The sequence below is a fragment of the Lottia gigantea genome, assembly GCF_000327385.1.
Source record: "Lottia gigantea unplaced genomic scaffold LOTGIsca_133, whole genome shotgun sequence".
Classification (NCBI taxonomy): domain Eukaryota; kingdom Metazoa; phylum Mollusca; class Gastropoda; family Lottiidae; genus Lottia; species Lottia gigantea.
This window is the reverse complement of record NW_008707481.1, coordinates 240,399-254,141: the sequence shown is the minus strand read 5'-3', so window position 1 is coordinate 254,141 and position 13,743 is coordinate 240,399. Positions and strand designations below refer to the sequence as shown.

At 32.8% G+C, this 13,743-nt stretch overlaps 1 protein-coding gene across 1 annotated transcript; it reads right to left on the bottom strand.

The window, feature by feature from the left end:
- Nucleotides 1-5,408: 5,408 nt before the first annotated feature.
- Nucleotides 5,409-6,463, bottom strand: LOTGIDRAFT_139154 (hypothetical protein; the record flags this gene model as incomplete). The annotated part of the gene is made up of 3 exons (XM_009049288.1): nt 5,409-5,568; nt 5,833-6,049; nt 6,277-6,463. 3 exons carry the CDS (start codon nt 6,461-6,463, stop codon nt 5,409-5,411), a joined length of 564 nt encoding a protein of 187 aa, XP_009047536.1.
- Nucleotides 6,464-13,743: the final 7,280 nt, after the last annotated feature.

Below are 13,743 nucleotides of genomic sequence, written 5' to 3'. Positions count from 1 at the left end.
TTTTGTGGGACTTGTTTGTTATCGAAATGTCAAATTTTTTTTTTTCGTTTTTTACACACCTTCCTGAGCTAAGACTACAATAGTTGCAGCACTCATTCAACATCCACGAACCTTAGATATAGGCGACGATGTGCATTAATATATTTTGGATCTTTTTTGCAAAACCGGAAGTGCCACAGTTCAATATGTGCAAGAGTAGAAAATCGGCTCTAGAAGTCGTATTTTTCGGTCGATTTTCTTTGGGTTTGCATTTTTGGAAACTACTGTTGAAATCTGAAATAATAGCACTTTCAAAATTTCAAAATTCGAAAATTTGTAGCAGACATTTTTTAAAAATTTTTTGCTTTTTGTCTGATTAATCTGAAAAAAATTGAGCAAAGAAAGTTTAAGAAAGTGAACAAAATGGCACACTCAAATTTTCAACTTCACTTCCGGTTTAAACAGGATTTTCACTTCCGGTTGAATAACTTCCGGTGTAATTTGTAGAGCTCAAATAATTTTATGCTGATAGGTAGACAAAGTTATGACAAAAAAACGAAGAAAAAAATACGGACCAGACGTGAAACTTTAGCCGCCATTTTGATTTTTCTGAAATGATTCGATTTTAATTCAGACATAACGGCTTATCCGATTTAGATGATTTTGGTGTCAAATGAAATAAGATCAAAAAAAAAAACATGACATTAGGAAGCCGTTTTTTGATTCTCGATTTTGCTTTTTTGCAATTTCCGGTTGAATTTTTACAAAGTTTAAAGGGTCATATCTCGTGATCTTGACATTTGATGACCTTGACCTTTACAATGTCAAAGGTCATTGACCTTAGCTATTAGTTAATACTTTGACATTTGACCTCCGACATGTACTTCCGGTTTAATAGCTGTCCGAAAACAGCCAAATTCGCAACTTTGGACTGCTCTAGCACGTGACCTAATTAACCTAGAGGGTTAATTTTTTCGGATTCTTAATGTGCTTTTCATGTTATTTCCAGTGATATATAACAATAGTTTTTTAAAGCAAAATTGAAATTCGTAAATTTTTCAAATTTGAGTTTTTTTTACAATATTTCTGTTTCTTTGAGCTTGGTGTATGTATATCTTATGACCTATTTGATGTAGAACATTGAAATTTGGAACACAACTAGACAATTGAATATGAATTCACCTATTCCAAAAAAAAGTTGAGGTGGGCGTGGCACATCCGGGTTGAATTACTAATTGTTTACATTTTGGGGAAGGAGCATAACTCACATAGGATACATTTGTTCTAAAAGGAAATTTGCACACATTTACCTCATTATTTTCGACAGTTTGTTTTAATACTTGTTTCAGCTTTATAGTTCCAAAAAAGGAACGGGATTTGAAATTTCCATATTTTCAATTTTCGATTTTGACCTTTATTGACATTTGTTGACCTATATCTTTTGACCTGTATGATGTAGAAGCTTTAAATTTGGAACACAACATTACATTCAGATTATCAATTAACTTATGCCAAAGAAATGAGGTGAGAGTGGCACATCCGGGTTAAATTACTCATAATTGACATTTTTGGCCAGGGGCATAACTCGCAAATTATACATCTGTTGAGCCACGTTGTCTGAGAAGTTCGATTGTTTCAGGTATTGACCTTGGTTATTTTCTGATACTTTCATTTGTGAGGTCTGTCTACTTCCGGTATAACAATCTTCCAAAGAATTAAAGCTTTTCAACTTTAGACTGTTGCACGTGATGTAATTATCGTAGATGGTTAATTTTTCAAAGTCTTTTGCAATTTGCTACATTTGCAAAGTCCCACTGTAATCGTTTTCCATTTGGTTTGATGTGTTTTTCCAAGTGCTGACGGTCTACTAAGCAGGAAAAGACCCAACACTTGGGCAAAATAACCCCATTTGGCAAAGTTAGGTGTTGGCATTTTCGCTCTATGTGGCCTTAAGGAAACTTCTATTTTTTTCTGTAATCGTTTTTCATTTGGTTTGGTGTGTTTTCCAAGTGCTGACAATTTACTGAGCATGGAAAGACCCAACACTTGGGCAAAATTACTCCATTTGGCAAAGTTAGGTCTAGGCATTTTCGCGCTATATTTCCATTTTTTTCTGTAATTGTTTTTATTTTGCAAATTTGAGCTTTGTAAGGTTTTAAAATTTATTTGGATATGCGCACTTTTCGTCCGGTAGTTCCTTTTTACTGTAAATTTAAATTTTTTTCCGTAATAGTTTTAACTTTGATTTTATGTGTTTTCCAAGACCCTGGGATCTATCTAGTATGAAAAACTCCAACACGTGGGGAACATTGCGATATTTAGCAAAGTTAGGTGCTTAGCATTTTCGGTCAATGTGGCCTATAGAGCGGAAAGTCCTCCGTATTTCCTACCTTAATTCCGAACCTATGACAGACATTTTAGTTCCTTTATTGTCCAGATAGCCAATTTGGATTTTGACTGCAATTTTCAGCTTTGTAGTTTTGGAAGTTTTTAAGATAAAAATATATTTGCATATGCGCACTTTAAGTGCAGTCCCCTGAACTGGAAATTTCCATTTTTTCTGTAATGGTTTTACTTTGGTTTTTTGTGTTTTTCCAAGCCCCTGGAAACTAGATCTAGATCGAACACTTGGGCATAATAAGGATATTTAGCAAAGTCAGGTTTTTGGAATTTTTGGTCAATGTGGCGGAAAATCGTCCATATTTCCTACCCTAATTCCTAACCTATGGCAGAAATTTGAGTTCTTTTTTTTCTCAATTGTCTAATTAGCCAATGTGGATATGGCCTGCAAATTTCAGCTTTGTAATTTTTAAAGATAAAGATAGCTTTCCAGGCAAGGTAATATACGCCCACTGGCAGGTTTGATTTTGAATAAAAAATATTACAGTGACAATCACCAGAATGAAATATCAACCTTCAGTCCTACACTTCTTTTGAATCCTGTGTCCAAGTTTTGTCCAAATCGTGCCTTTTAGTGTTTACTAGCTAGAAATTGAAAGAGTTTTCAACTTCAAGAACAAGGGCAACAACTCATACTAAATATTTTTCGATTCTTTTGATTTTCGATAGGGTTTTCTTTGGGTGATAACAAACACTCACACAAAGTTTCGCCAAAACCCGCCAAAGAATTGTACCGACGAAAGGGCGGACAGACCGGCGGACGGGTGGACATTGATTGCGCCTATTTCATGTAAAATGTATTTGGATATGAGCAGTTTTTCCTTCAAACCGGAAATTTCCTTTTTTTCTGTAATAGTTTTTGCTTTTGTTTTATGCATTTTTCCATGCCCCTGGCTGGGGTCTATAAGTAGGAAAAGACCCAACACTTATTATTTAGCAAATATATCCTAATTCTTAACCATTAGCAGATAATTGAGTTCGGTTTTTTCTCTTCAAAGTGTGTTCTATTTCTTGGGGTGGGGCACACGAGTGGTCTTGATTTTTTTCGCCGATTGGAGGAAAATCTCGCGTGTGCCCGAGCTTTCACAACGAGATTTTCTCGTCACGGACAGGATTATAATATCAAACAAGTTTGATCTTCTGCAAGATAGACCGTCATTAACTTTTTACCTGTCAAGCGCATGCTCCGCATGCGCATGAGCAACTGGAGATTTTTGTCTCATCGCGTTTCCGTGCCAGTCGGCGAAAATCCTGACAGGACTATAATCTCCGACCAAGATCGCCAGTGTGCACGCACCTTTAGAAACGCCACTTCGTGTACAGTATCGTTCAATTGGTTAATTTCACTTCACCTCATGGACTCAATCAATCAAGTAATACGCAGAGATAGACAAAAACTATACTGAAGTGATAAAGCTTTATTACAGTAGAAATTATTATATCATAAATATAAATATTTAATAATTAAACATGCATCTTGAAATGTTAAGTATAATGAATTGATTTCGATATTGATATTAGAACAGAAAACGAAGATTACCCCCATTCGTCATACTTCCTCGCGACCGCTGTAACACAAGTGAGAAAAATTACGTATTCATAGCTAAATATTGTCCTATCAAAATCGGCCCTTCTGTATTGGTAGCAAATTTCAACCAATGAAAACAAATCACTCGTTTGAGAACGTAAACAAAACGAAAGCAGCGTGCCATTATACATTTTGATGAATATGTAGATACAGAATTGAGTAAGATTTTCGTTAAAGAATTGAAGCCAATAGAAAATCAAACCTTACTTTGGAAAAAGGAATGTGTTCTTATCTCTTCAAACGGGAGGCGGTAAAGCGATATTGTGTTTTGGTTACATGACCTCATTTCTGTTCTACCGATCTGATTGGTCAGATTTAAATGCCCCCAACGAAGTGTAGTGGGTTTAGTCAAAACCCGTATTCGTGATACGATGCCTCAAGAATAGGAATCAATTTAGAGTTTGACTACCCATGCAGATCTCTATTGGACGATATATCGGTCTGTGGCTCAAATATTCAAAACTATCCTTGAGATATTAAGACGTTACAAAATAAAGCTATACACAGATCTTAATAGATAATAGCTTTAAATTCTGAAAGATTTTGTCAAAAAAAGAAATAGCACAATACATTCTCTGAAACCAATACTTATCTTGTCTGCACGTAGACAAAGTGTGGACTTGGTGATAGAGGATAAGCACAATATTGGGAATGATTACGTTTTATAAGAATACTGATCTGATGTTGTATAATATACATAATGGAGTCAAAAATAAAACTGGGGATGACAGTTGGTTTCCTGAAAAATATGAAAAAAAAATTGTCTCTTATTGGTACTGGTTGTACTTTGTATTATTGTTTTAGGAGTTTATAGCGGTTTACAGTGCACAACTTTAATTGTACTATCAGAAAACGATACTGTGCAATCACGTTTCACTGCTTTTCAAATGTTTTTAAGTTAATCATACCTGAATTTTCTGGATTAGATTGTGGTTCTGAAATAGAAGAAGTATAAAGTTTTAAATGAATCATTGATGAAGCTACGGCTGATGATGCTAATTTTTATGACGACGATGACGAATTGATAATGAGTAGATTGCAATGACGATTGTGAATTGACTGGTATGGCGATGGACGATGATAATGAAAAGTACGATAATTGATTGATGGATGAATGAATTGTAATGATGATGGTGATGACAAGATAATTGATGAGATATGAAGATTACTTATATTTACCCTTATTTAAGTTTGAGGTAGGGGTTGTTTCAGGCTGGGGTTCAGGGGGCATAGTTGTTGTCGTTTGGTTAACTGCATTAGTAGGTACTGAAATAAAACAAAGTGTGTAGTAAATGGCTTGGTATCTCGTTTTTTTAAACATTGCATTTTTCTACTTAAGGGGAGGGGGAAGGGAAATGGGGTGTTTTGTCTACCCCTTAACTGATCCAGAACCTAACAAGTTGCACCTGATTGAAGTTGTATTTTATACACAGAAGATGTCCTAAAGTTTGTGAACAGTGAGTTTTCGGATAGAAATAGATCCCCCCCCCCCCCTCAGCCCCCACCTTCTTGAACCCACGTGGTTCAACTCACCTGAATACGTGAGTATTGGACTTGGTATTTTCACCCAGAAGGTACTATAATCTTTCACCATGGTTAGACTGAAATAATGTTATATTAGTAGCTGACAAGGGTAAAAACTCTATAACGTAATTAGTTTACTAGTTATTCATACTTAAAATATCTAAATTATATTAAAAAGAAAAAATTGAAACTTTATTCGTTTTTTGTGTGTTTCATTCATGTCAATGACTTAACATTGGAATTAATTCCACCAAATGATATATAGGCAAATCGGAATTTATCATGTATAATGTTTTAGATCAACGACGCTCTTTCGTTCTATCATATTGATTTATACTTACTAGAATGTGACGTCACCAACATCTGATGCTGGTGGATTCCAGGTAAAGGTAGGGTCTGTATTTGGGGTTTTGTTGCTATGAGTAACAGAGTTCGGCGTTCCTTGACAAGTTAATACCTTGGTTCCTTTCGGTAATGATGAAAAAGATCCAACTTGAAGCATATCGCTGTTTTTTCTCGCTTGAAGAAGTAACCCGGCCATTGTTCCCTTGACTTTAACTGTAATATATTAAAGAATTGTAAATTATGAAAGCCACAATTTTCTCTCATCATTTACTTTAATAAATATTTGTCAGAAGCAAAAGTTGTGCTTCATGGATGTTCCACTTTCAATCTAATTCAAATTCGTGCACAATTTCGTTTCATTATATTTTTTTTCAATAATAACGTGTAATCTAATTAGACTGTTTCTCTGTAAAGTAAAAGAGTGAATATCGAGACATTACCTGTTATTGGAGAATTAGGAGAGTATGTTTGCGAAGAAAGTTCGAAAATGTTGATGATTTGCGGTAATCCTTGCGGTGCAACATTGTGCCCTGGCATCATTGTTCCGCACACAGTTGGTGGTGCACCGGATGGATAGGAACTAGACAGTTTGAGACATAAACTTAACACAAATACAGACAGATACATCTTTGTTAGAAAATATCAAATGTCCACGAAAACGATCCTTTTGATTTTACCGAAAATGTAAGAATTAACGTTTTACACAAAATATAAAATCAATCTGGCATCCACAAAACTTAAAGAGATAAGTTCATAACTAAACTGATGTGTTCGATGGTGACTTTCTTCTTGTTATGATATTAATGACATCAGGTTGATTAGATACATTAATTATTTTTTGACCCGTTAATATTTTTCGAGTTTCGGTAAAATCGCCTCAGGGGCGATATATGTATACCAATTAACCAAATGTATAATTACGAGGACTAATGAGGAAGTATATAACGCTAAGTTTATATCTTCGACGACCAACAAACAAGAAATACCATGATCAGAACGAGTTTGGAAGAATGAAGGAGATCGAATAACTCACGCCACACCATCCAGGGCCGAGTTTCACCGCCATGTCATTCGACCCGACCAGATCTAACGAAGAATCAACAACCAAACCAACAACACAGAATCATCCAATTTGAACCAATCCAACTACCAACTACTACCACTACCAACAACTACCTAGTTTGCGATATCAGCATCCGCTGGAAGCGAACGTTAACTTGTCATCTACCTACCTACCTATAGCCACCTTAATTTTGGCAGTATTTATTACTCCGAAGAGAAAATCTCCCCAAACACAGATTTCAGACCTATTTATCAAATGATTAAAAGGGATTAAAATAATATGGTTCAGTGGTATCAAAATAACAATGTTTTCTAATTAATTTATTTTTCATAAACTAATGTTTGCTTTACTGGTTGATCGTACTTAATTATAACTGTTTTACTTTTCAAAACTGTGATATGACGTCCTGATCCCCTTTAATTTTGACAAAACCTAATATGGAAGTTCAGACTGTCGCCACTTCCTAGACGTTGTGATATTTCTTACATATACATCTGTAGCAATAGAGATCATGCCGTTAGTCGGTTCTTACTGATAGAGACCATGATGGCAGTTGTTTGAAAATAACGACAATGTACATTTTGTTATTAATGTTAATTTGTAGGAGAGCCTACTTTTTTTCTAATTTAGATAACCACACATTTCCTGTTGATTGTTTGTTTTTGAAACGTCTAGTTAAATATTAGAAAATTTACGAAACAGTAAACTGTCGCCGGTAGAATCGTATACAAAAGACCATTTCCTGCAAGAAGAAAAGGTGTTTTTTGGCATTTTTTAAATGATTAGTTTAGTTTTTGTGGGTATTCAGAGAGGTGTTGATGTTAAATATAGCCACAGGGTTCATTAATAATTAATTAAATAACTGATGAAATATGATTGATATGAATATGTGGCCTAACTTTCACTATTTGATTACTTATCCTATACTAAACAAAGCGATGTTACTTTAACCTATATCTTACACCATACCAAGCTATGATAAATAAACCTATAACGAACACACTACCAAGCTATGTTAGATAAACCAATATTTGATATGCTACACCATACTAAACCGTGTTAGATAAACCTATCTCTTACATCATACCAAGCTATGTTAGAAAAATCTATATCCTACACCAGATACCAAGCAGAAGTTTTTTAACTTTTTAGTTCTTGTCATTGACTTAATCGAAACGTACAAAAATTATATTCGATACCATTAAGTGTATTATAATTGATGACTGTTGTCATAGACGTATTTTCCCTGCAAATGATCTTTGAAAGTAGCTTGCTTAATGATGACCTTGTGGGTGGATGATTTGCAAATAATATGGCATTTGAAACATGTTGAAAATTGCGAATCATACAAGTTTTGAAAGTTTTGTTACCAAACATATCTAATGCGATTAACTTGAAAAGAAAATTAGAGATTAAACTTTGAATTATTGATTGTCCTGAAATGAGATTTTGTCTTCTAGCCTTTTGTTATCCCCAAAAGCGTCTTGAAGATCGGAGGTAGCCTCAGGAAGTGATTAAAGCTTAATTGATATCCTTATAGCAATGAATATTCAGTGACTATATTTTAAAAATTATTAATGGTGTATGGTCCTGTGATTTTATTCTATTTATCGCGTTCAGAATGGCGATTGTCAATTATAAAGTAACATGATACCATTTCGTAAGTTAGATCTTGATTATTTGAGTTCAAGAAGATTGCAGCTAAACATTACATTGCATTTACATTAAGAAAAGAAACTTCTTCAAAAGACAGATAAATAAAGCGAAACCCTCGAGGAACATATACCTTGAAAGAAAAATGTGTGTTTGTTCGAGATGAATGGATACGATCCCCCTGATTGCGACATTGATTTTTTTTTATGAAATCCCACGTTTGTCAGTACACTTTGTGGCTAAAGTTTCCTTTATAAAAGAGTTGCTTCTAAAGTAAAGAGAGAAGTTTGTGAAACAGTCGACAAGAACACCAGGTAAGACATATCTTTACATCAATCTGAAAAAGTGTTGTTAGCTTTTATTTATGTGTATCGGGGCCATTCATTGCATCATTCGAATTTGGAGTCGGATTTCTGTGGTTCCTGTAATTTAGCAACTGCTGAACGTCTCTATTGTACACTGAGATAATTTTATTTTAAGGTATTTAAATGCTTATAGTGGAATCGATGGTCCCAATACACATAAAAAGTTTAGAATACCTTTTTAACCAAAGTAAAATCCATGGGCTTGCTGAAAATAACATTCTTACCAATGGAGATTCTATCTTATATAATATCATTACGTGCATCGAGGACCTTTATGGCTTTCATCTGCACCATTCCTACATTCCGTTAACCGTCGTAATCTGATTTAGTTTCTATGAGATTATAGATAGGAACCACAGACAAACATTGGAAGGGTGCAAATGAAATATAACACATGATTAGGACAGATTAGGATCAATTTAAAGTGGACTCTTTTACTAGTTGTCAAGAAATCCATGCAAAATTGATTACTGTCAGAGCAAAGAAAAAGGTTTTCTGAATATATTTTTTCTATTTCTTTTGTAATAAAATTGCAATGTTCCTCAAAATGTTACTGTTAGTTCAAGAATGTCTTTTCGCTGATGTTTTCATTGGAAAGATACACATTTCTGTCCTAAAAATTTCAATCTAAAAAGTCTCAAAAATAATTGGCTGAAAACTGTCCTCTATAAACACTCAATAAAATTTTGAAGACATGATGTGTGCTCATGCTTATATTTTTATCAACAGTACTATTTTGGGGCTGATATGTCAATTCTCATTATGATAATGAGCAAAATTCAAACAATCGTTTACCTTTACTTTGCTTAGACAATAGATTGATTGTTCGAGTTTCTCTCGACAATACGTAGGTAAACAACAACATGCAATGTGTAAATAAGGGAAATTTTGCCAATACATTAAAATTAAATACCTTTATGCATATCAGTAGTAATTGTAGTTTGATTTCGGACGCTAAACTCCATGTAATTTTTCAGGTAAACTATATTTATCACAGAGGCATAACAATGTACAAAACAAGACATCTGGGATTTTTCCTCGTGATTTTGCTGCATCATGTTTTAATGGTTTTTCAATCGGAAGGGTATGAATTTGGCTTTAATAAGAGGCAATCCGAAGATCCAGAAAACAGTAAAGGATACAGAATGGGGTATATTTTTGGTAAAAGATCGTTTATAAGAGATAACAGTCTGTTGCAGGCCATTTCGAGGTAAATAATTGAAAAAAGTATACATGTATACTGCTTCTTCGCCAAATAAAATCGCTTAAGCAGCTATCACAAGTCCACAGTAACAGAACAACTGAATTGATACAAATCATCGAAGTGATGTTATCTTGGAATAAGATAACTTTGTTAATTCCTTGGTAATAACCGAATTGAAAAACACAGTCGCAGGTTATATAGAGTGATCCAGATATGTTGAAATGGGCTACACCCGCTATAATAATTTTACTTGTGTATTCCACATTTAATTACATCGAGGACAATCACTCTTTGATTAAGGTAACTGTTTCTGAACAATTATAGCCAACAGTAGTTGGTCTATCTAATAAATGTATATAAACATGACTTTATAGCCATCACACATAAATCAAATTGTTTTTACAGGCAAACCATAAATATGGAGGAGTTACTGAAGTTATCTAAAATTAATCCTGCTTTGGCCACTTTGATTTATAAAAATTCAAAAGGTAATGTTGTTTTCGGCAGCTACTATCCATTCCCCTTATGTACAAATATTATAATTTTAAACGTTTGGTCAACATTGTAAAATCATTTTGTGGTTTATTATTAACGTCGGTAGAAGGTGTCAAGATAGTTTTATGAAATTGCATTCTATCAAACAGATTAAAACACTTCTTACATAAACTTATACATCCGAACCAAACTGCTTTCGTTCTGAACCGACATATTAAAGAAAACATTAAGGTAATAGATGATTGTTTGAACTTGCCCGTCAGAAAAGAATTGTAGGTTTCTTGCTAGCTGTTGATTTCCAAAAGGCTTTTGATAGTATAAGTCATAACTTTATTTTCGACTCATTGCGAAAATATGGTTTTGGTCGAAATTTTATTCGATGGGTAAAGATACTATATGAAAATATTCAATGTGATGTGTTTTTATCGGTTTAATTTAGTCATAGAGATTTACAAGCGATACGAAATGAAAGCGAAATACATGGGATTACCGTTGGCATGAAAAAAGTAAAAGTCATTAGCTATGCAGACTTCTTAAACGATGTTACTTTTGCACGTCACCTTTTAGAAGATTTGAGGTTGTTTAGTATAGTTTCTGGTCTAAAGATAAATGTCAGTACAACTGAGCCTATAAATTTAAATATTAGATTTAGAAACTGCATGAAAAAAACAAGTCAAAATTTGTGAAAACAGTATTATAATATTAGGAATTTATTTCTCAATCAGTAAGTAATTAATGATTAAAGCAAACTTTTTAGATAAACTACCGGAAAAAATGGTATAATAAATAACTTAATTTTTCAGGCGAAATACAAATTATAAAGACTTTTATTATTTCAAAGATAATACATTTCTAGACAATTTGAATAAAATTTATATAAATATTTGTGGAATTGACAAATAAAACGAGATTGTATCATACAAGATTATCATTTCGGGGTCTCAATTTATAAATGAATTTTACAGAAGTAATTGTGTCTTTAAACTATATAAACATAACTTATATACTATTAAATCAAAACATAGATAGACAAATTAGGAATTACTATGTAAAGCCCACTGGAATAGGAACTTGGGAAAGGATATTAAATATCGAACTATCCTAGGAAGAACTTATTTTTAAAAAGCTCAAAGATATTGTATGTAACGTTCAAATCCGAAACTTCGAATATAAATTTTTACACCGTATTATATTCACTAACGATAAACTATTTAAAATTGGCAAAGAGAGTAGTACGATGTGTGATTTCTGCTCCGAATGTATTGAATCCATAGAACATATATTTCTTTTTTGTAACAAATTTTATGGAAGCAATTTCTTGATCAAAAATATTCCGAAAAAAACTTTTGGAATTTTAGAAAGTGATACAAATATTTCAAAACCCTTATGGCATTATATTAACAACGTTATCATTCAACAAAATATTACATGCATAAAACTAATCTTCAAAAATCCGACCCATGCATCTTACAGTATACGATATTTTTAGAAAAAAATAGCTCATACAGAGACGTGCTTATATAATAATGATTTTGTGAAGCAAAAATGGTCGTATTTCAAGTAGTTTAGTCATTAGATCTCTTACATTTAAAGATATAGGAAATAAGCTTTTGCTTAGGTGTACTCTCTGCTACATAATTCTTTTCTCTTCTTTCCTTATTTTACAATACATGTAAATGAATATCAATGTAAATTCTCCTTTTTTGTATGTATGAAATGCAATGAAATACACATGTATAAATAAATATGAAAAAAGATCATCAGAAATTGCATTTAAACATTTCTTGAAACATTATTTTCACTATTTCTTCACCATAACGTTCAGTTCGATTTGATAAAGATATATGTATATTATATATATATACATATATCTTTATCAAATTATATATATACACGTGAGAATATTTTATTTTTGAATATATAGATGTATATGTTTTTGAAAAATTTAAATTGCCAAGTTGCCTAAATAAATCTAAATTGTAAGTTTTATCTATTGCACTGTTTTTTTTTTTTTTCACTCGTGTATTTTCTTTCAGAACGAAATCTGGTCAAACTAGAAGATAATTTTGAATACTAGATTACGGATAGGAGGGAGATTACCATTGTGCATGACTAACCAGTAGAAAATTATCTTGGCGCATTATGCTTAGTATGATCTTTATGATCATGCCCCGTTGAGCATCAGATAACCAATAAAAGATGATAACTGATGACTTTTAAATTCTTGTAAATTATCTTATGTTTGTAACATTACCTAAAATCCTTGTAGAAAATAATAATAAAAAATAATTTGGATATACTTCTAAGAGTTATCTGTGTTGTGCACTTGAACATGAGTTCTAGCACGTGTTAGTAGAATAAATCTGGGAAACTCAAGATTTCACTACATACCTGTACAATGTGTAGTAAAATGCTATCTTGTAGAAAGTTAGCTTTTTACTTTGAGTTTGAGAAAACAGCTATTTAATACCCGAATACACACTCGATTACGAATCGCCAACTCGTAGTCAAAAATCAGCATCAAACGAGTTATTATGTATTTCACCAAAAGCTGATTGTTGTCACGGATAACGTACGGGCATTCACGAGTTGTCTACGTGTTGTAACGAGTTAGTTACGAGTAAGTTACGAGTATTTACAGTATTTACGATTTTTGAGCTTTTGAAGGTAGATTTCCTTATTTTTTTAGTGTGAAATGAAGCAAACTATTTGATTAGTTCGTATTTCTAATGAATTATCATGTTTTCCCAATCATATCATAATGTTCTTATTACATATAATTAAGAATCATAATGTCCATGTATGTACCCTCTGGATAGGCAAAAAGACTTTTTTTGATTGGTCTCTCATTGGAATTTTGCTGGTAATTCTCTTCTTATTTAGCTAATTATGGACATGTGGTACACACTGGTATTTTTCAAAGACATTAAAACGCCTCTACTTTCTATTCATATAAGTATTAGCATTTTCATTTTCATAAATGAAAATAATTTTCATTTTCATAAATGAAATAAGGGAACCCATCTTTTAACCTTTCTCCAAAGAGACAGCTATACATGAGAATACGTAACTATATCTATAGTACTCGTAATAACATGAAAGTGTTAATAACTCGTACAAAATCGTA